At 29.9% G+C, this 21,185-nt stretch overlaps 2 protein-coding genes across 3 annotated transcripts in view; one reads left to right on the top strand and one right to left on the bottom strand.

Annotated features, from left to right (window-relative positions):
• Window positions 1-21,185, top strand: part of LOC110282546 (serine/threonine-protein phosphatase CPPED1-like) — a 64,382-nt gene that overhangs the window by 24,720 nt on the left and 18,477 nt on the right. For both annotated transcript variants that reach the window (XM_071184201.1, XM_043051249.2), the window contains exons 4-5: window positions 1,151-1,380; window positions 3,260-3,452. In XM_071184201.1, the coding sequence (XP_071040302.1) occupies window positions 1,151-1,380; window positions 3,260-3,452 (423 nt within the window). The remainder of the gene's footprint in view (window positions 1-1,150; window positions 1,381-3,259; window positions 3,453-21,185) is intronic.
• LOC107441248 (sulfotransferase ssu-1) overlaps window positions 7,768-21,185 on the bottom strand; it is a gene marked incomplete in the record, with an annotated part of 41,847 nt that continues 28,429 nt past the window's right edge. Inside the window, 1 exon segment of the mRNA XM_071184202.1 lies at window positions 7,768-8,950. Coding sequence (XP_071040303.1) covers window positions 7,982-8,935 — 954 coding nt within the window.

The following is a 21,185-nucleotide window of genomic DNA, read 5'->3' as shown; positions in this document are numbered from 1 at the left end:
GGGAAATAAAATGTTTGTATTGCAAAATAATGCTCTTTTGAACTGTAGATAGATTTCTGATTATTAAATAAACAAGAAAAATGAAAGCATCGTCCAAGTGGTGAAATTCTCTTTAATGACAATTTTAATAGTATTTTATAGGATCTCTCAGATCCCACAATTGAGGAGTAAACTCACCAAAGTACAAATGCATAATGAACTTAGTGAAAATAAGTGTTCTAAAAAAATATTGTTTTCAAATTATTAAACAGCAGCTGTCGCCATAGTAACGCATGCAATGACGACGCGCGCGCACTGCTTGCTCTTGAACAGGTATTTTTAATCCAACTTTATCATTGTAAAAAAAATCTATATAAATTTTTAACAGGAAAGTAAGAAACTAATTGGTGCAATTTGTGTAGACCAGTTCTATCGGCGTAGTTGGGTAGTCCAAAGTATTTGAAAATTATGAATCAATATTATCATTTGTTAAGTTTCTTATTATGAGCTCTTATAGTTTTTTTTACAGAATTATTTTAAATGTTAAAATACTAATTTTATTTCAATAAAAATTTGCGACTTCATGTGAAAAAATATGTACTGGATTGTCTAAAAAATTCTCAATCGAGTAAATATTTACAACATGAAAGTAGAAGAGATTGAGAGCGTGCTCTATTAAATCCGTGTTATTGGCGTGAGGACTGTTGATGCCCTCGCTACTGTTATAATTTCGTTATAGTTCTGTGCTACCTCTTCGATTAGACGATTTGCGACAAACGAGTCTTTTCATTAGACGAGTTGTTATAATTCCGCTCTACCTCTCCGATTAGACGATTTGTTTTAGACGAGTCTTTGAGTGGACAAGTTGTTATTGTTCCGCGCTACCTCTTCGATTAGACGATTTGCGACAAACGAGTCTTTTCATTAGACGAGTTGTTATAATTCCGCTCTACCTCTCCGATTAGACGATTTGTTATAGTTCCGTGCTACCTCTCCGATTAGACGAGTTGTTACAGAAGAGTCTTTGAATGGACGAATTGTTATAGTTCCGCGCTACCTGTTCGATTAGACAATTTGTTACAAACGAATCTGATTCGACGAGTTGTTATAATTCGGCTCTACCTCTCCGATTAGTTTTAGACGAGTCTTTCATAGGTCTTTATATTTATAGGTGAAGAACACCGGCATGAACAAGAGCAAGATTTTATACAACTATTCAAAGAACTATCCCCTGATATACCATTGGTGTGTGTATGTGGAAATCATGATGTGGGCAACACTCCAACACCCCAGACTATTGCTGGGTTCCGGCAAACATTTGGGGACGACTATTTTACTTTCGTCTGTGGCGGTGTTATGTTCATCGTGTTGAATTCTCAATATTTTTATGATCCTTCACTGGTAAGTCATATAATGTAATATTATTATTTATAAGAGCACAGATAATGTGGTTCATTGGGACCGTAAGAACAATTATTTTCTCTTCATTCTGAGTTTCGACACTGATGATGGCATAATTGTTATAGTACCGAAACGTTCACTTGTGTTTCGTAACTACATTATTTGAGATCTTGTACGCTGTTCTACAGTCTAAAATAATGCGGTTAATAGTAACAAACGAATTATTTTTCTTTTCATGCTGTGTTGGATGGTATACTTCTTATAGTACCGAAATGATCACCACCTATGTCCTCAAACTATATTATTTGCGCATTTATACGCATTTATTCTACCCAAAAATAATGTAATTATAGTAGACAAACGATTAAAAATTTTCTTTTCATTCTGTACTGACATAGCTGATGGTATAGTTGTTACAGCATCGAAACGATCATATGCGGATCTTTATAATTTATAACAGAGTTTCCTAAACTGTGTGTCCCGACAACAATCGGGGACGCGGGGCCAAATATTTTTACACAATGTGTCTGGAAAATAGATTAAGATAAGACAATAACAAACAAAGAAAAAATGAAACCGTTTCGACTCATTTTTAGTGTTGTATTTTATTTCTAAGTTAGCTATCTAATTAAAATTTTCACATTGTTCTGCGTTTCGAAATTGAAACCTTAAAACTGCAATAGTATATTACAGTACAGATGAAGATACTGACAATTTCCTTTATGCGTTTGTCGAATTTGTGCACTGATTACGGGGTCCCAAAAATAGTCATAGATATTATAAGGTCCCCAAAAATTTTCGTAAATATTATAGGGTATCCACACCAAAAAAGTTTATGAAACCCTAATTCATATTCTTCATAAATAAAATAAGCATCTTAAGGTTACACGTTTTTTTTCTCTTCTCTCTCCGTTACCATGGTTTCGGTAAATCATATTTTTTTTCCCATGTGAGTATATCCCAGCTTCTTCCTGAAACATACTGCTGTGAGGAGAAAAAGTACGATTTGTTGTAACTACACTGTTAGAAATTTCTCGGAAAAAATGGTTAAATAACAATATATTGAATGGTTATTTTACCATATTTAATCAAAACAGTCAAATAATTATAAATAAAATGGTAAGCAAACTTTTAAGTTTGAGAAAAACTGTTTATTAACTGCGTTCATCTAATACGGTTAAACAACTAGATTTTTATCGCTCCATCTAGATCCACCTAATGAATCTACTTAGTTCTTTTCAACTGCGTACATATCATAGCCGAGATGGCTTATCTGTCAATCTCATGACCGGCAGAACTGGAGTTCGAATCCTAGTGTTGACACCACAATATTTCCTCCATTTTCTTCAACACATGAAGAAATTCCAGTCTCCGGCACTCTCCAATGCCCATTACCTTACAAAAAGCCGAGCTCCTGTGTCTAGTTAAATAATAATTATTTTTTTACGTTTTTAATAAACCGTATAGTTTTGTATTCATGGTCTTATAACCATATATTTTGTAAATTGTTTCAAAACCATAAAGGAAAAAAATGTTCTTTACCGTAAACTTTACGGTTAATCGGATGGACAGACAGCTGCCAGTTATTTTACCATAATTTTAAAATGAAAATTTTAATAGTGTATGGTAAGAGAGAGAGAGAGAGAGGTAACATGTGGGGAGTGGGAAAATCACGTAACCTTGAGATGCTTATTCTACTTAGATAGAGTGAGGTACTCTCTCTCTCTCTTTCCACGTCTTTAGATAGAGTGAGGTACTCTCTCTCTCTGCCTGTGAAGGCAGAGGGATGCGATTGTTCTTGTTTTTCCAGTGGCGCCATCTATGGCCAAGAATTCGACTGAGGTACTCGAATTATTGTAAAATAAATTTTTGTTCTTAGGTCTTGGGTTTGGCGGAAGAACACAATTCTTGGTTAGACAAGCAATTGGAAGAAGCCAAGACTGGAAAATACAAACATGTCGTTATATTTCAACACATTCCATGGTTTCTGGATACTCCAGAAGAGAAGAAATGTCATTATAACTTGCATCCTGAACTCAGACGAAAATGGTTGCCTAAATTTTTAGAATCTAGTAAGTTTAAGATTATTTTTTGGCTCCTTTTTAGAAAATACAAAGTCACAGTTGAAAATACTTGGAATTTTTTTAAGTAACATAAAATTAAAAAAATGACTGTTAATTTATTTATGGCTGTAAAAGTCAGAATTTTTTTTTATCTTACCATCGACAGTGTTATTGTTACCGTTAAAGCTTGAAAGCCGTTAAACAGGGTGCGTAGCCAAATTATTCAACAAAAAATAAGCACCTTTTAAGCACTTTTCATGCACTCAAAAAATATTTTTAAGCACTTTAAAAAATATCATAACTAGGCAGGGTTTGGAAAGTTTTTGACAATCGACGGTTTTATCTTGTTTTAACCGTCATGTTAAAAAAAATGGCATTGTTTTTGACTATTGTCAAAAACCAGGAAATTTTGAATCGTGTAAAACGAATGGCGTTTTCATACGCTACGAACTGACTATACGTCGAAATAGATTGGGTTGAATTAATTACGAAAACATTGAATAGAACAATATGATCTGTGTCTTTTTGCATAATTCGAAGCAAAAATCAACATAGTAAAGGGCTTTAGCACTTTTTAAAAACACCTAATGAAAAAAGCACCTTTAAGGGCTTTTAAAAAACGAAAATAAGCACTTTTTAAAAACGCCACGCACCTTGTTAATATGTATTACCTAGATAATCTTCAGATTAAATAGGGTAATTTAGTCACTCATGATAGTCAAAATTTACCATAATAACATGATTTTCTGCGATGCTTATTCTTTTAGAGGGATCATAAAAAACTTCTTTTTACAGTATCTACAGGGTGCGTAACGTTTTTAAAAAGTGCTTATTTTTAACTTACGTTTTTTAAAAGCCCTTAAAGGTGCTTTTTTTATTTGGGCTTTGTAAAAAGTGCTGAATTTTCTATTTTTTAAAAGAGATTTTTTTCTTTGCAGTGTCGATTGTCGTTCTAAATTACAAAAAAATGCAAAATTCTTGCAATATTTATCAGAATCCAGTTATTTTATCATGATTATGCAAAGTTTTTGAAAATATTTTTGAAATTTATTGATTTTATGTATATAAATCAAGAACTTTAAACGATAGAAAAAAATAATTTTTATCACTGCACAGGTCCTAATTATGATTTTTTTTTTGGAAAGTGATTAAAAAAAGTACTCAAAAGGTGCTTATTTTTTGTTGAAAAATCTGGCTACGCACCCTGATTTGTATTAAAGTTTCCCAGCATCGATGCAGTATTAATATGTATCAAATATAAAAAGTCAACTTTTATTTGTACATTTAGTACCTATTAAAACTGTACTAATTACTATAATGTCAGTAGTGCTTTTCACCAAAATTAATTAAGCACCATTGGCGTTAATGATAATGTGCAGAATTTTTTTACATTTCTCCTAAACGATTTAGTGTCATTTCTCTATTAATTTTGCTTTATAGTACATAGCATACTTTTTCATTTCAATTAGTACTTATTACCAAAATAAATTAAACATCATTAGCATGACATATTACCTAAATTAATTGAATATTGTGGCTATTTTTTTACATTTTTCCTAAACGAATTAGTGCTATTTCATTATTAATTTTGCTTTATAGTACTTAGAGTATATAGCTATTTTTATTATTTAAGTTAGTACTTATTAATAAAATTAATCAAGTATTATTAGCGTCAATAATTGTTAGGCGATTTTTTTTACTCTACTTTTAAACGGATTAGTACTATTGCTTTTGATATTAATATTTTTTTTAACATAGCTTATTTTTAATTTCAATGAGTTAGAATAACCAAAATTAATTAAGCATCATAAGTGTTAATAATATAGCAAATTTTTTACATTTCTCTATTAATTTTTCGTTTTAGTACACAGCTTATTTTTTAAAAATTTCAATTTGTACATAATCCTAAAATTAATTAAGCCTCATTAGAGTCAATAAAAGTATGGTGATTTGGTGGTGGTGATTTTTACGGTTCCCCTAGAAGAATAAGTACATTTTCTTCATTAATGGGATACCTGTAAGTGACGTAGAGTAGGAGATGCTATTGCGCATGCTCCCGGAGAACGTGAACGGAATTTTCAATAGATCAGTTTGTTCAAGATGGTTGGTGGTGATACGTAAAAGAATATGTACCTTTCTCCATTAATTTTGCTTCCTATAACATACCTTAATTTTCATTTCAAATAAAACCCATTATCAAACGTATCTAAGCATCATTAGCGTCTATAGTATTAAGCTTCTACTTTACGAATTAGTACTATTTCTCCATTAAATTTAATTTTCAGTCCATATCTTATTTCTTTTATTTCAATTACTTGTGATTTTAAATTATTTAGTTTTATAGATTCACGTTTTAAAAGCATAACTATAAACAAAATAATTTCGCGATTTTAGATAGCTTTAGGAATACTGATCTGTTGACGTAATTCGTAAAAATGTTTTTAATGAGAGCTATAAGCTAAACTATGATCTTTAAAATATTTGGAAGAAAGAAAATCGTCTGCAGCAGTTTTATTTTTAACAATGGCGAGTTCTAAGCCAGTGAAAAAAAATTAAAATTTTCATACGATTCTACCGAACGTACTACTTGAAAATTTCGAATGAATTTTAGAATAGGGGGATAAATATGCTCCATGCAGTCACTGTCCAAATTTCAGAATAATAGATAGTTCTTGAGTTATAAGAGAAACACAGATACAGGGACAGACACACTCTACTTTATTGTAATAGATAAAGCTTTTTATACAATAAAGAGTTTAGAAATATATTTTTCTTTATAAATATTGTAAGCTAAAAAAATTATACGGATTAACCCTTTATAAGGCCACTTTTTTCTAGCAATATTATGTTAAAATATTTTTGATATTGAAATTGGTTTATAAAAAGAAATTCTTAGCTAATTATTTAAAATTGATTTGATTTTTAAAACCATTTTTTATTACAAAAGTAGGTGGAGATTTTTTAAAATTTTAATTCTGTAAAGAATTAGCTATAAACTTAAACTTCTGTGCGTACAAATAATCGAGTTTATAATTTCTGTGTTTATACTAACTACAAATCAACTTGATGAGAAAGAATCAAATGAACGAACACCTAAAGCACAAACGAAAACTGCTCACTAGTGTTAGCCTCTCATCTTGACCCCACGCTAACCCCCACTGTTACTCACATTTATGTAAACAAAACATTCTTCAATGATATTTTTTATATTATCTAAAGCAGTCAACAGATGGTCGTCGAAATCATAGATGGGAATATAACTTCTCATCGACATTCAAAAATTCATGAATTAGGTGGGAAGTATACTTTCAACGGATTTATAAAGGATTAAAATAGTTTTCCATTCAAACACAAAACTCTTAAACTTCTGTTGCTATGTTATAAATTACGTTGAGGCATTTTATCTTTTTTCCCAAAAATGTTCCAATTCAGGATATTGAGCAGTTTTTCTATCGATATAGTCATTCATTTTCTTTCTCTGTTCTTCAGAGAGGGCTAACTTCCCGTCTCCAACAGCACCTTTTCGAATGAATTCTCCAACAGTGTGATGACCATTTTCCTCTGCATCCTTCATTATTGCCGCGTATTTCTTAGCAATAGGATTTTCTTCCTGGTACTCCTCAGTAGGAGGCTTATCGGCATAAACTTCCCTCCAGAACTCGTTGATGGTGGTCCTCATGAAATCTAGGCTGCTATAATGCAAAATGTCTTTCAATATTTTCTCATCATCAGCCATAAGTAGATTATAATACTCATCTCCCAGGAACTTGGCACATTTTAGAATGGTTCCTCTTGTGTCCGCCTTCATAGATTCGAAAGTTAAAAACAAAATGTTTGGTNCAGACAAACTCTATTTTATTATAATAGATAAAACTTTTTATGTAAGAAAGAGTTTAGAAATTTATTTTTCTATACAAATATTGTAATCTAAAAAAAATTATACGGATAACCCTTTATAAGGACACTTTCTTCGAACGATATTATGTTAAAATATGTTTGGTATTGAAATTGATTTATAAAAAGAAATTCTTAGCTAATTATTTAAAATTGATTTGATTTTTAAAACCTTTTTTGATTAGAAAAGTAGGTGGATATTTTTCAAAATTTTACTTCGGTAAAGAATTAGCTATAAACTTAAACTTCTGTGCGTATAAAATAATCGAGTTTATAGTTTCTGTGTTTACTAACTACAAATCAACTTGATGAGAAAAGAATCAAACGAACGAACACCTAAAGCACAAACGAAAATTGCTCACAAGTGTCAGCCTCTCATCTTGGCCCCACGCAAACCTCCACTGTTACTTACATTTATGTAAACAAAACATTCTTCAATGATATTTTATTTTATTTTCTAAAGCTGTCAACAGATGGTCGTTGAAATCATAGATGGGAATATAACTTCCCATCGACATTTAAAAATTAATGAATTAGGTGGGAAGTATACTTTCAACGGATTTATAAAGGATTAAAATAGTTTCCCATTCAAACACAAAACTCTTAAACTTCTGTTGCTATGTTATAAATTACGTTGAGGCATTTTATCTTTTGTCCCAAAAGTGTTTCAATTCAGGATATTGAGCAGTTTTTCTATCAATATAGTCATTCATTTTCTTTCTCTGTTCTTCAGATAGGGCTAACTTCCCGTCTCCAACAGCACCTTTTCGAATGAATTCTCCAACAGCGTGATGACCGTTTTCCTCTGCATCCTTCATTATTGCCGCGTACTTCTTAGCAATAGGATTTTCTTTTTGGTACTCCTCAGTAGGAGGTTTATCGGCATAAACTTCCCTCCAGAACTCGTTGATGGTGGTCCTCATGAAATCTAGGCTGCTATAATGTAAAATGTCATTTAATATTTTCTCATCGTCAGCCATAAGTAGATTATAATACTCATCTCCCAGGAACTTTGCGCATTTAAGAATGGTTCCTCTTGTGTCCGCCTTCATAGATTCGAAAGTTAAAAACAAAATGTTTGGTTTGTCTTTGTGTACGTACCACGAATGAAGATTGTCGTAGTAGTCATTGAAATCGGTACCGTCGTTGATGAAAAGGTCAAAGAAAGTGTCGAACGAACCGTTCGTGAAGAAATAAATCGGGAAAAATCGCGTGTGGTGGTAAAAAGAGACGACACAATCAGCAGGATGTCTGGTGACGTAGATGTACTTGGCATTGGGATTGAAATTGACGCGATCGAATGGTAGATGTATTTTGATGCAATAGGGCTTCATTGCTAATTTCATGCCTTCCTCTCCGGTCATTTCTAAAAATGGATTGCTGGAGAAATATTCTTTGGCTGTTGTGCATGGCTTGCCTCGTCTCAAAATGGTAGTCACTATCTGCATAATCCAAGTGGTGCCACATTTTGGATAAGTGGAAACTACAACTTCGTCATCTTTCGGTCTGTAGTTGCAAGCTGAACGGAAGACCTCTGGCACGAAAGAGGGTGGCAAACGAAATCCGTCAACTATTTCGTATCGAGGCTTTTGCTCCATTTCGACGACTTCTACCTAGGAAACAAAACAAACATTGTCAATAACTTGATTAAAAATTTCATTTGCTCCAAAAATATATATAAATAGCAACTAACAGTCAACATGTTTTTAGCGTTTCAAAAATAGGCTCCTATTTTCAAGACTTGAATGAGAAAAAACAAGTTATTTAAACTTTAAAAAAAAAAGCGTAAGGTTTTCAACTAAAAAAATAAAGGTGAGGAACAAAGTTAGAAAAATCACAGTAACCGAGAGGGGCATTGCAGGATGAATCGCATTTCCACGCGATACGGAAAAAAGGTGAGTTATTTTTTATGATAATACATGTCTTGTTATTATTTATGATAATACATGCCATTTCTAGGTCTTAATTTTATATTAGCTTGCATGACACCCGATTAAAAAAAAACTAAACTCAGTGTCGCGACAGCCCGTAGAGGGCTAAGGCCTACTGTGCCCATTTCAGTTTTCTTGACCCTGGGCTATGGAATGCAGGAGCAGATGTTACGGTTAGGTGGTCAGCCGAACGTGAAACCCCCAGTATTTAGTTCCCAAGCATGCTTGGTACTCATTTATCGTCCCACTGAAGGGATGAAAGGCTGAGTCAACGTTGCCCGGCCCGAGGATCGAACCCAGGACCTGTGGCACGGGAGCGCGAAGCTCTACCACTCAGTCACAGGGTGCATGACACCCGATTATTTATATTAAATTTATACCCGAGAAAGCGAAAATCCCGTAAAAGGATATTTTTAATGCTAATCATGAAAAACAATAATACGATCACAATTTGGAAAAAGAATTCAAATAAACAAAATAAAAATGAAATGCTTAAAAAAGTTAATTTATGTGTTTTTCTTTAAAAAGTGGAAAAGCATTAATAAAAAAATCTTTCGCAAAAACTTTCTCGCAGTTCAGAATTTTTCAAATGTTAAAAAAGTTTTGAATTTTAGAATTTTTATTTTTCTCCAAAAGTTATTCCAGTAGGTTAATCGTTAGTTAAGGTAGATGAACTATTTCAAACATACTTCGTCAACATAGTGAATATAGTTTAACATTATGGCTACAAATCATGTTAAACTACGCAAAACATTTAGGAAAAAAAATTATTTCATTATATGGTTATACATTGAAAATGATGAGTTTAATATTGTTAAATTTTAGTTTTTATTCAAAAATATGGTTGATTAATGCCTTAATTTTAAGTTATTTACTGTGCTTATCAATTTCTGATTAAAACAAATAAATTATGAGAGCTATAAAATATTAACTTTCAAGGAATTCGAAAAATTGAAATTAATGATAAATAGAAATCAATAAAAAATAATGCACATTATCAAATAATTATAAAAGATTTGAGGATTTCAGATTTTTTTAAAAAATAATATAAAAAAAAACTAAACTACAAATGAAGCAATTTTTCTAAATGACTATTCAATATTCATTTAAGATAAAATATAAATAAATTAATATAGCAACAAACCAAACAAAATTTTGAAAATACTATTATCCAATGATAAAGAAAAGAAAATTAAGTAAAAATTGGCATACTTTTTCAACTATTTAAATAAATTCCAACTGTTCTAGACGCTCTACAAGAATAAACTATAAATGAGATAGTAAACGTCTCCTTCAACTTTATAATAGAAAAACAACTTCCAACCACGCATGCGTTGAATCGATTAAAATTTAAAACTAATATTAAAGCACCTATATTTATTATTATTCCACGCAACTTGCAAGCATTTTGATATACAATCAGACGATTTTCAGAGTCCCAGACTATTAATCATCATTAATTTATGAGAGAGAATAAGAGCATTTATAAATATCTACAAAAAATAATGATTTTTGATGAGATTACGATTTAATATTAAATTTATTGAGATCGGAATATGAAATTTATTTTCTAATAACTATGATATTTAACAAAAAATTTCGACAGTTTTTTTTTAAAAAAGAATAATTAGAATTTTTGATAGATTAATTGCAATCACGGCAAAATCTTACGTTGATTTCTAGAGTAATAATGAAATATATATATACATTGTCTTTTTTTTTATTATATAAAATGCTTATATTTTTTTTGAAGGGTTAGTAATTTAATTTTATTGTAATTGAAACTTAATTATTGAAACTAATTATTAAAACTAATTATTAAAAACTTATGTTAATATCTATGACAATAATAAAATTTAAAAAAAAAAAAAAACTTCTATAATTTCTTTTATTTAAAATATTAATGAAAAATTTTTGAAGGGTTTGTAATTTAGTTTAATAGCAATTGTTACTTTTATTGCATTTAAGTTCAACCGTTAAGAGCAATTCTCATTAAAAAAATAAAATAATAATAAATAAATATATACAAATTAGCCTTTCAAATATTTTTTTCTTCGTAATTTTGAAGTCCTAAAAACCAACAATAATGTTTTTTTTTTATGCTTCAAATAGTATTTTAATCTTTTTTAATTGAATAAATTATATGTTTAAGAAAAATATAATTATTTTAAAAAATTGATTTTTGAGTAATTAATGTCTCTGTTGTCAGAGTTTTCTAGCATGTATAATGCATTTTCTGGAAAACGTTTTTTTGAGAATAATTTCTTTACGCTAACACACATTACAAAAGAAGTTAATGGTTAGTCGTATATGAAGATTTTGTTTCAGATTAGTTAAGTTTTGAACTATCTCACTAGAACTCAGTTCTTAGTGTTATTTTTTAAAGATATTTTTATCAAGCTTTAAATAAGAATGTAGAGAATTCTTCTTTTAAAAAATCAATATTAAACAAAACATTTAGTTCTATTTTTATATAATTAAATTTTTTTTAAAGATTTTAGCTCAAAACACAGGTCAATACATTATTGATCTAGAAAGTTTTTTTTTGTTGATATTTATGAATTACAATTCGTTGTTGAAATATTAATAATTATGACGGTTTGTTGATATTTATGAATTACAATTCGTTGTTGAAATATTAATAATTATGATGGTTAATAATTATATACATGAAATACTAATAGTTTTTATGCTCAAATTTGAAAAAAAATTCTAAATTTATAAGAATTTCTTTTGATTCAGAATTTCAGGACCGTTACTTATCAAAAATAAAATTTAAATTTTAACTATGGCTGTGTTTTTAAAAAATTTTTTTTGTCGTACTCAGTCGGATACTTTATTTTTTCTCTCAAGGTATGAGGTATTCATATTTCAGGTTTTCCTTCTCTGTATTATATGATAATATGAAACAACAGACAAGCAACTGAAATATTTTTAATAGTTATTAAACTTTTTTTGAAAATCGCCAATGAGGCGAAATTTTTCCAAGATGGATTTTATCAAAATCAGTGCCGTATTCTTATTTTTTTTTGTAAACTTTTATGGGCATAGATAATGCAGCCTTAAAGTAAGCTTTTAAATATCAATAAATATAGACCACGAACGCTTTTCATTTTTCTCAAAACTGTTGCTTTTCTCCATAGTGACATTTTGCACCATTTTCATAGTTCACATAGGGGTGCTGGTTAAAGATAGACTAAACTTGTCCTAACAGTCATGAATAATTTTTACTAACTCACAACAGTTATTAAAACGGTATATTATTCGCAAAAAAATATCATTTCACGTGACACGAGAACCTTCGAAAAACAACCTTAGAATATTAAGAGAATATTCGGGATTTTTAGAGGAATTCCTTTCTTCATATTTTTGTACTCAAGCTTTTGATTAAGATTCTTTTTTGGAATACAAAAGATAGCCATTAATACTTTTTGCTTTGAAACAGTTTTTATATTTTGGAACGGTACATACATTGGTGAATTAGAGCCACAATGGCTCAGAGGATAGAGCTTTCGCCTTCCAATGAGGTGAACCGGGTTCAAATCCCAGTTGATACGAATTCCTCATCCGGCTTGCACCGACCACAGTGCTGACGTGAAATATCCTCAGTGGTAGACGGATCCTGGGTTAGAGTCCCCTACCCATCTTCCTCTCCATGTAATGCAAATGCGGATTAGTTACATCAGAAAGTCCTCCACGAAGGCAAATTTCTCCCAATACTTGATCCAGGAGTTCCCTTGTCTTCTGGATTGGGTTCAAAATTACAAGGCTACGGAGTTGAACATTAGTAGTCGTAAACCCAAAAATTGTGTCTGCTGTTCAACGACGGTTATAAAATAAACTAAAATCATTAGCCCAACAAAGAAAAAAAAAACTATAAAAAAGCATGCTATTAAAAAAAAAAAAAATTATCTAAGACAAATTGTAAGAGGACATAATGAGTGAAACTTAAAAAATTTGTACTGAAATCATTAACATAATAGAAAGTAAAGCTAACCTTGCAATAAAAGAGCGCTTAAAAATAACTATGGAGGCGATGTCACTAACTCCACCCCATTCCCTTTATAAGAATATTCAAACAGGAATGTTTTAATAATTTAAATTATTCAAACAGTTTTTGGAGATGATACAAAAATTTGTACTTTGTATGAATGTTAAATTTAGTTAACAATGAATCTAAATCAAAAATAAATAAATTTATGCTATATTATAAATTATTTTTAAAAATACATTAAATAAATTTTATTAGAATTGTATTTAAAATAAAATGAATTAAAAAAATAATATATTTAACTAGGTTTTATCAAAGCACAAACTATTTAAAAACTCTATTTCCGTCAATCCTGACAAATCTTGATAAATTTTATTTTAAATAAAAAGTATTATTTGGCTAAAGTACGTTTAGTTCACTTTTTTCTATTTCATCTGCGGTTTTTAGATTATTCTACTGTCCAGATAGATTTACATTTTTCCCCGGAAAAAGTTCTACCCTTAATAATATAGGACAATTTAACTTTTCTTAATATGGACCATTTATTGCTATGCATTATGAGCTTCAATAAAAGTTCAAATAAATGACATAAAGGTAATTCGAACAGTAATTTATCTACAGACAAATTATAGCATAAAATACAAATTTCAGATTTCAAAACGGTTAATATAATAGGACTAACATTAAAAGATGCGTAAGCGTCTGGTCAGCTTGTGACGTCATAAATTCGGTTCTTCGAAGAAAGGGAAAAAAGACCTCGTAAAAAGCAAAGTTTGCTATTTATTAACCTGTATGCGTTTTAATTTTTCTTTCGCATTTTTAGAGTCATATAAGTGGCATTTGAGGAAATATACTATATACAGTCAAACCCCGCTATAGCGAACCTTCAAGGGACCGAAATTTCAGTTCTCTATAACCGGGAGTTCACTATATCCGTTCCACAAACAATTTTAACTAATGGTTCCGATTTCCTTTTTATTATACTTTATTTAAATAAATGACCCATAAAATGAAATACAAAAATTACTGAGAAATAATACGTTGTAACAAAAAATGTGTTAACTTGCTTTTACTTTTTATTACTCTTCGTCTTTTGTACAAAAAAAAATTAGTAATCTATAGCTGATGCAGGGAAAAATTTGTCCATAGCTCATGCCTTTGTTTAGGGATGGAAAAGTGAGATAACAGAAGTAAATAAGAAAAAATGCTTCCATTGTATAGATGGCTTTAAAAATCAGTATAAGTATTTATTTTGAAGTTGATATTTCAAAATTATTAAAAAAAAAATGAAGAAAAAAAAATCTGTCGAAGACAGAAAAAAGTTCATAATATCCAACTTCCTCACTTTTTCTGTTCATTATATCCACAAAAAATAACATTATACGTGTAAAGCAAGGCACGGGACCGAACTTTTCATTCACTATATCCGGGAGTTCACTATAGCAGAGTTTGACTGTAATTAGTTATTCAGAAATGAAGTTAAAAATACAAAAATAGGGATAGCAATTTAACATTTAAGTGTAGATAAAGGACAAAAATTATCAAAATCAGACGCATTAACGAGAAAGAAAAGATAAAAAGCACCAAAATATGTTTGATTACCCTAGTTCAGTGTTTCCCTAACTTATGACTTTTGGGTACCCTTTCTAAATTTTTCGTAACGTTGTGTACCACTCATAAAAAAAAAATGAATTTTTTTAAAAATATGTTTTTTCTTCTTTTTTGGTACAAAGTTTTGTTAATAAGTTTATTTGCATCAGTGAAGTGAGAAGGATGATATTGTTTTTGCTGTGATACCAGTTCATCATAATTCGGTTCTCTTGCGGTCAATTTTAGTCTGAGATACGATTCCACGTTCAATAATCTATTTCTTTTTTTTTTTTCGACTTTATGTTTACGAATGCTGAAAAAGCGACTTCACATAAATATGAAGTTGAAAAAGGCAAAACATATTTCACAACTTTTTCTGTTAAGACTGGATACTTATTGTCTTAAGCCAGAAATAGTAGAGTGACTAGTAAAATGATTTCATTTCTATATTTTTTTTAAAAAGTTAAGGCTTTTACTAATTTTAGTTAGAAACTATTATCGATAACTGTTTACTTTTTCCCATACAAGAAATAGTTCTGTTATAATTGCTATCAGGGATGTTTTTCTCCTTTACTACAAACAATCCTGTTATAATGTACTTATTTTTAACAGTACCAAATATAATGGAACCTTTGGAATACTACGTAAGCATGTTTTCTTCAATTTGAGACCTTTTCCTCCTCGTAATCAAACATTAGCAAATCGCAAACCCTCCGTATGCTTACGTAAAAAGTAGCAACAACCCCTGAATTCCTCCCCCTTATATTTTGACTTTTACTGTAGTTATGTAAATTTAAGAATTATAAGAAAAAATTTAAATGAAGGAAATAACTTTACATGAAACAAAATATACGCATTAACTCATTTTGGAAAAAAAAAATTTTATTGAANCACTTTCCCTATTTTCCAAAATATTTCTGAACATTTCAAACTCGTGAACGCATTTTATGGGGGAAATAACCTTGAATTAATTTTCGAAGCCACTGCTTTATATAATGTTTTACTGCTTTCTCAAAAAGTTATTTTAGCGAAAGCAGTATAATCCCTTTTTGCTTGCATTTCAAACAAATAACTCAGACCAAATTCACGGATTTTATCAGTAGCAATTAAACTTAATAACACATGTGTATTTTTAATTGAAAATGTATGTAGCACGTAGCACTGGATAATATTTCTGCTTTCCGTGCAGATTTTTTTTATGGTCAATGAAATAAATAGTTGATACTAGTTTACAAGATAAAGGGGCATCCATTGCTATTTTAGCTATGCCTAGTGTTTAAGTATTTTAGGTGATTTTCTATTTAGAGAATTTTCCATATAAGGAACTTATTTTCAGGAGTTGGCGACTTCGTTAAATAGAGGTCCGACTGTATTTAGCTATTCAGAAATGAAATTAAAAATACAAAATAGGGATAACAATTTAACATTTAAGTGTAGATAAAGGACAAAAATTATCAAAATCAGTCGATACATTAACGAGAAAGAAAAGATAAAAAACACCAAAATATGTTTGATTGCTCTAGTCAGTGTTTCCCAAAGTGTGGTACGCGTACCCCCAGGGGTACGGGAACAGTTTAGCTGAGGTACGCGTTCGTATGCGAAATATCTTGCAACATATGGAAATTTCAAACATTTTTATTTAAAAACAAAACTAGCCATGAAAATTTATGATTACGTATATTTCTACTGGCTATTTTTAGCAGAGTTAACAGTTAATAATTAGTGGTGTCAACAGCCAGTTGTGATTTTTAACTTTTGTGCATTTTTTATAGTAAAAAATACATTAATTTTTTTTTTTATTAGTGGTACACAGCGTTACGAAAAATTTAGAAAGGGTACACAAAAGTCATAAGTTTGGGAAACACTGTCCTAGTTCAGTGTTTCCCAAACTTATGACTTTTGTGTACCCTTTCTAAATTTTTCGTAACGCTGTGTACCACTAATAAAAAATAAATGAATGTATTTTTTTAAAAAAAAATTGTTTATTTTTCCTTTTTGGTACAAAGTTCTGTTAATAAGTTTATTTGCATCAGTGAGAAGGATGATATTGTTTTTGCTGTGATAACAGTTCATCATAATTCGGTTTTCTTGCCGTCAATTTTAGTCTGAGATACGATTCCACGTCCAATAATCTATTTCTTTTTTTTTTCTTCCCCGACTTCATGTCCACGATGCTGAAAAAGCGACTTCACATAAATATGAAGTTGGAAAAGGCAAAATATATTTCACCACTTTTTCTGTTAAGACTAGATACATATTGTCTTAAGACAGAAATAGCAGAGTGACTAGTAAAATGATTTCATTTCTATATTTTTTTTAAAAAGTTAAGGCTTTTACTAATTTTAGTTAGAAACTATTATCGATAACTGTTTACTTTTTCCCATACAAGAAATAGTTCTGTTATAATTGCTATCAGGGATGTTTTTCTCCTTTACTACAAACAATCCTGTTATAATGTACTTATTTTTTAAAAGTACCAAATTTGATGGAACCTTTGGAATACTACGTAAGCATGTTTTCTTCAATTTGAGACCTTTTCCTCCTCGTAATCAAACATTAGCAAATCGCAAACCCTCCGTATGCTTACGTAAAAAGTAGCAACAACCCCTGAATTCCTCCCCCTTATATTTTGACTTTTACTGTAGTTATGTAAATTTAAGAATTATAAGAAAAAATTTAAATGAAGGAAATAACTTTACATGAAACAAAATATACGCATTAACTCATTTTGGAAAAAAAAAATTAAATTGAAAACTTTTCCGTTCGTTTAGCATCGTTTGAACAGAACAATTGAAGCATAAAAAGATGAAAACAACATACAATGTAATCAAATGGCATTCAGTGTTGTTTCAGCCGTTTTTTTATATATTTTATATCACTGCTTCTCTCCAACGTTAGATTCTTTTTTATTTTCTTTCACTCGGTATAAATCTTGGGCCAATTCTGAAGCATATTTATTTACATACCTAATTTTATTTGCAGTTCTATTAAGGTATATTCTGTATCTGTGGTCAAAACTTGACGTCTGAAACTCCTCCTTATATAAACTTTCTTCCCGCCCCAAATTTAAATTTTATTTTAAAGTTAAAATTTTCCTTAATTTTTTTACTTTTTATTTCGTGAATAAGAGAATTTTAGTGTCTTTTGTGGGCATTTTATTTTATAGCCGGCGTTGAACAGTCTACCCAATTCTGAGTTTACGAGCATCAATGTTCAACTCCGAGTCTTGTAATTTCGAACCCAACCCAGAAGACACGGGAACTCGTAAATCATGCAAGATCTAGATTGGGAGAAACTAGCCTTCGTGGAGGACTTTTTAATGGAACTAACTCACATTTGCTTCACATGGAGAGGAAAACTGCGAAAATATCTCGCGGTTAGCACGATGGCAAGCTGATTCTAACCCATGATCTTTCTACCATTGAGGATATTTTACGTCAACACTGTGGTTGGTGCGAGCGGGGTGCAGAATTCGTATCGACCAGCCATCGCTGGTATTCGAACCTGGGACACCTCATTAGGGGGCGAACGCTCTATCCGTAGAGCAGCCGCGGATCGTACCATTGCTCTCTTCTCCTTATCAGCAAAAATAAGCATATCTCGTAACTCCTTCCCCCTTTGGCGTTTATGCAATTTGTGAACGACCCATAATGTGGTAATAATTTTCTTCTTCTTATTTTCACCCTGAAATGCAGTGGGTAAAGCGAATAAAGACATTTTTGAAAACCATTATAATGAAGTATTTATTTTTTACCCTCGTTATTATACAGAATCATTGATTAGAGTGTTTATATCCCTTTGAGGCAGATTTTTATTTTTTATTTAGAAAAACAAAAAACTCTAATTTCAAGTAAAAATATATTTTGGTATTTTTTTTTATAATAAAAAACAGTCTAATAGCCTAAAAAATATGTTAAATTATCGGAATTATATTTGTACTTTTTTTTCATTCACATTCAAAAACTTATCAATAATTGATTTTGTGAATTAACGAAATTTCAATGATGAATAACTATATTTCTTAGATCTAAATAAGTGCAAATTTGAGAAATTCTTGTCCTGAAGTAAGACGTGTTTAGAAGATTTTACCTTTAACGCAGAAAAAGACACCGGGGTTTTATGCCGAATTTCAAAATTATGAAAAAAACTACATAAAATATTTCCTACTTATTTTGACCTAAATGAATACAATATAATGGAAAAAGCGCGAAAAATATGTTAATAAAAATTCTTATTCAAAGAATAAAATAACTAGCATGAAAAGAATTCGTTATGTTAATCATATATTTCAATTATGTACAGTGAATTGAAAGAAAAATAAAATATACGATTACTTACGAAGTGATGTTATCGATGTTGAAAGCGTATTAGAATGCACTTTAATGAACATTATTTTATCTTGACTTTTGAAAATAAGATTATAATAATTGATTGAAACATCCAATTGAAACAGATAAGATTGAAATAACCTTTCATTGTGATAAATGACACCGCGATAGGAAAAGAAAAAGAAAAACAAAACAGTATAGCCTTCGTCATCATTTGAAATTAAGATTTTTTTTTTTCATTTAGTTTCCGAATTGTATTTTAAAGAAGTTTTGTAGAGATGACTAGTTTTCTCTGTAACAGTTGTTTAGTATCAGTTATGGAATTGTACCTGTTATAAAAATAATATGTTACTTTCAACGACCTGTTACAAAGTACTAAGCGGAAGTTTTGAACGATTACGTTGTCAATATTTTTTTCCTTTTTAAATTCTCTTTTATGCATGTTTAAACAGTTCTAAATTACAAAAAAAAGTGAGATTTTTTTTAATCCTATGAATGCACAGTCCATTGCTGCTAGACTGTGCGTTGTTCCAGACAAAATGACTTTTTTGCGGAAGCCATTCGTGATTTCCTTTTCCATGTAACGCAAATGCGGGTTAGTTCCATCGAAAAGCCCTTCCCGAAGGCTATTAATTTGTACCAATGCTAGATCCAGGAATTCCCTTGTCTTCTGGTTCAAAATTACATTGGAATTGAACATTGGTAGTCGTAAGTTCATAATTGGGTCAGCTGTTTAACGCTGTGTATAAAATTAAATGAAAAATTTAATTATGAAATGTGAAGAGAAATGAAATAAACTAGATAAGTTCAGAATAAAAGAAGAAATCAAACCAAAATGACAAATCAAAACGATTATATTTGAACAGTTAAATTTACTTCAATTTTCCTACTTTTTTCATTAAAAATGTGAAAACTTCTTTATCGTGTACTTCAAGTTGATCCCTGATTAAATTTATATATAAAAAAAATAACTATATACCTTCTAATTAATATAATGACACTTTTATCGGGGATTGCGAACCCTTATAAAACCGCATCTTTCAATTCTTTATTACGTTGGTATTTGTAAATAAATAATTGATTTTTGTATAAATATTCACACTTCTTATTTTTAGGCAGGCGATGAATAATTAGGCTATTAATGCTCTGTTTTTTTTTTTAAATTATTTTTTTTCTATATGAATTTTTATAGCAGTAATCATTCTAATAAAATTTTTCAATGGTACTATTTTCAAGAAGTATCCTGCTTTTTTTTAAAAAAAAGATCAAAAAAAGTTAACTCATTTCTAAAAAATTAATTATTTATTTAAAACATTAGAAAACCTTTTTTGAAATTTATAATCAATGGATATTACTGTGGTATACTATGTGCATTAAAATGATAGAATTGTTTTAAACTTATTTTTTAATTAAATTGCTGTCTCTAAATAATATAGTAAAATTTTGACCGCATGCAAAGACTGTAAAACATGAGAAATTGTGTTTTCATGCAAAAATTCAGAATTCAATAAAATCTGGTGTTTATATCCACATAGCTTCTGTAAAGTCATGCCTGTTAAAAACACGCAGCTCGCAACTTATGGCTTTAAAAAAGGCTGTCCTACATTTTGACTAAAGTATTCTTTATTTTTTTGTCCTCTTGCTACCAGGATTGTGTTTTGCTATAAGAAAAATGAATAATTACCTGGTAGTGAAACTGTCTTATGATATTCTCATTGCATAACTCGCTTATATATTTAAAAATCTATTTGCTTACCTTCACAGGGTACGTAGTCAAATTATTCAACAAAAAATAAGCACATTTTAAGCACTCAAAAAATATTTTTAAGCACTTTAAAAAAATATCGTAATTGGGCAGGGTTGGAAAGTTTTTGACAATTGTCGGTTTTAACTTATTTTAACCGTCATATCAAAAAAAAAAAAAAAAAAAAAAAAAAAAAAAAAAAAAAAAAAAAAAAAAAAAAAAAAAAAAAAAAAAAAAAAAAAAAAAAAAAAAAAAAAAAAAAAA

Source organism: Parasteatoda tepidariorum, chromosome 8 (assembly GCF_043381705.1).
Source record: "Parasteatoda tepidariorum isolate YZ-2023 chromosome 8, CAS_Ptep_4.0, whole genome shotgun sequence".
Lineage (NCBI taxonomy): Eukaryota > Metazoa > Arthropoda > Arachnida > Araneae > Theridiidae > Parasteatoda > Parasteatoda tepidariorum.
The sequence above is the reverse complement of the archived record's forward strand: the minus strand, read 5'-3'. Positions and strand labels throughout refer to the sequence as shown.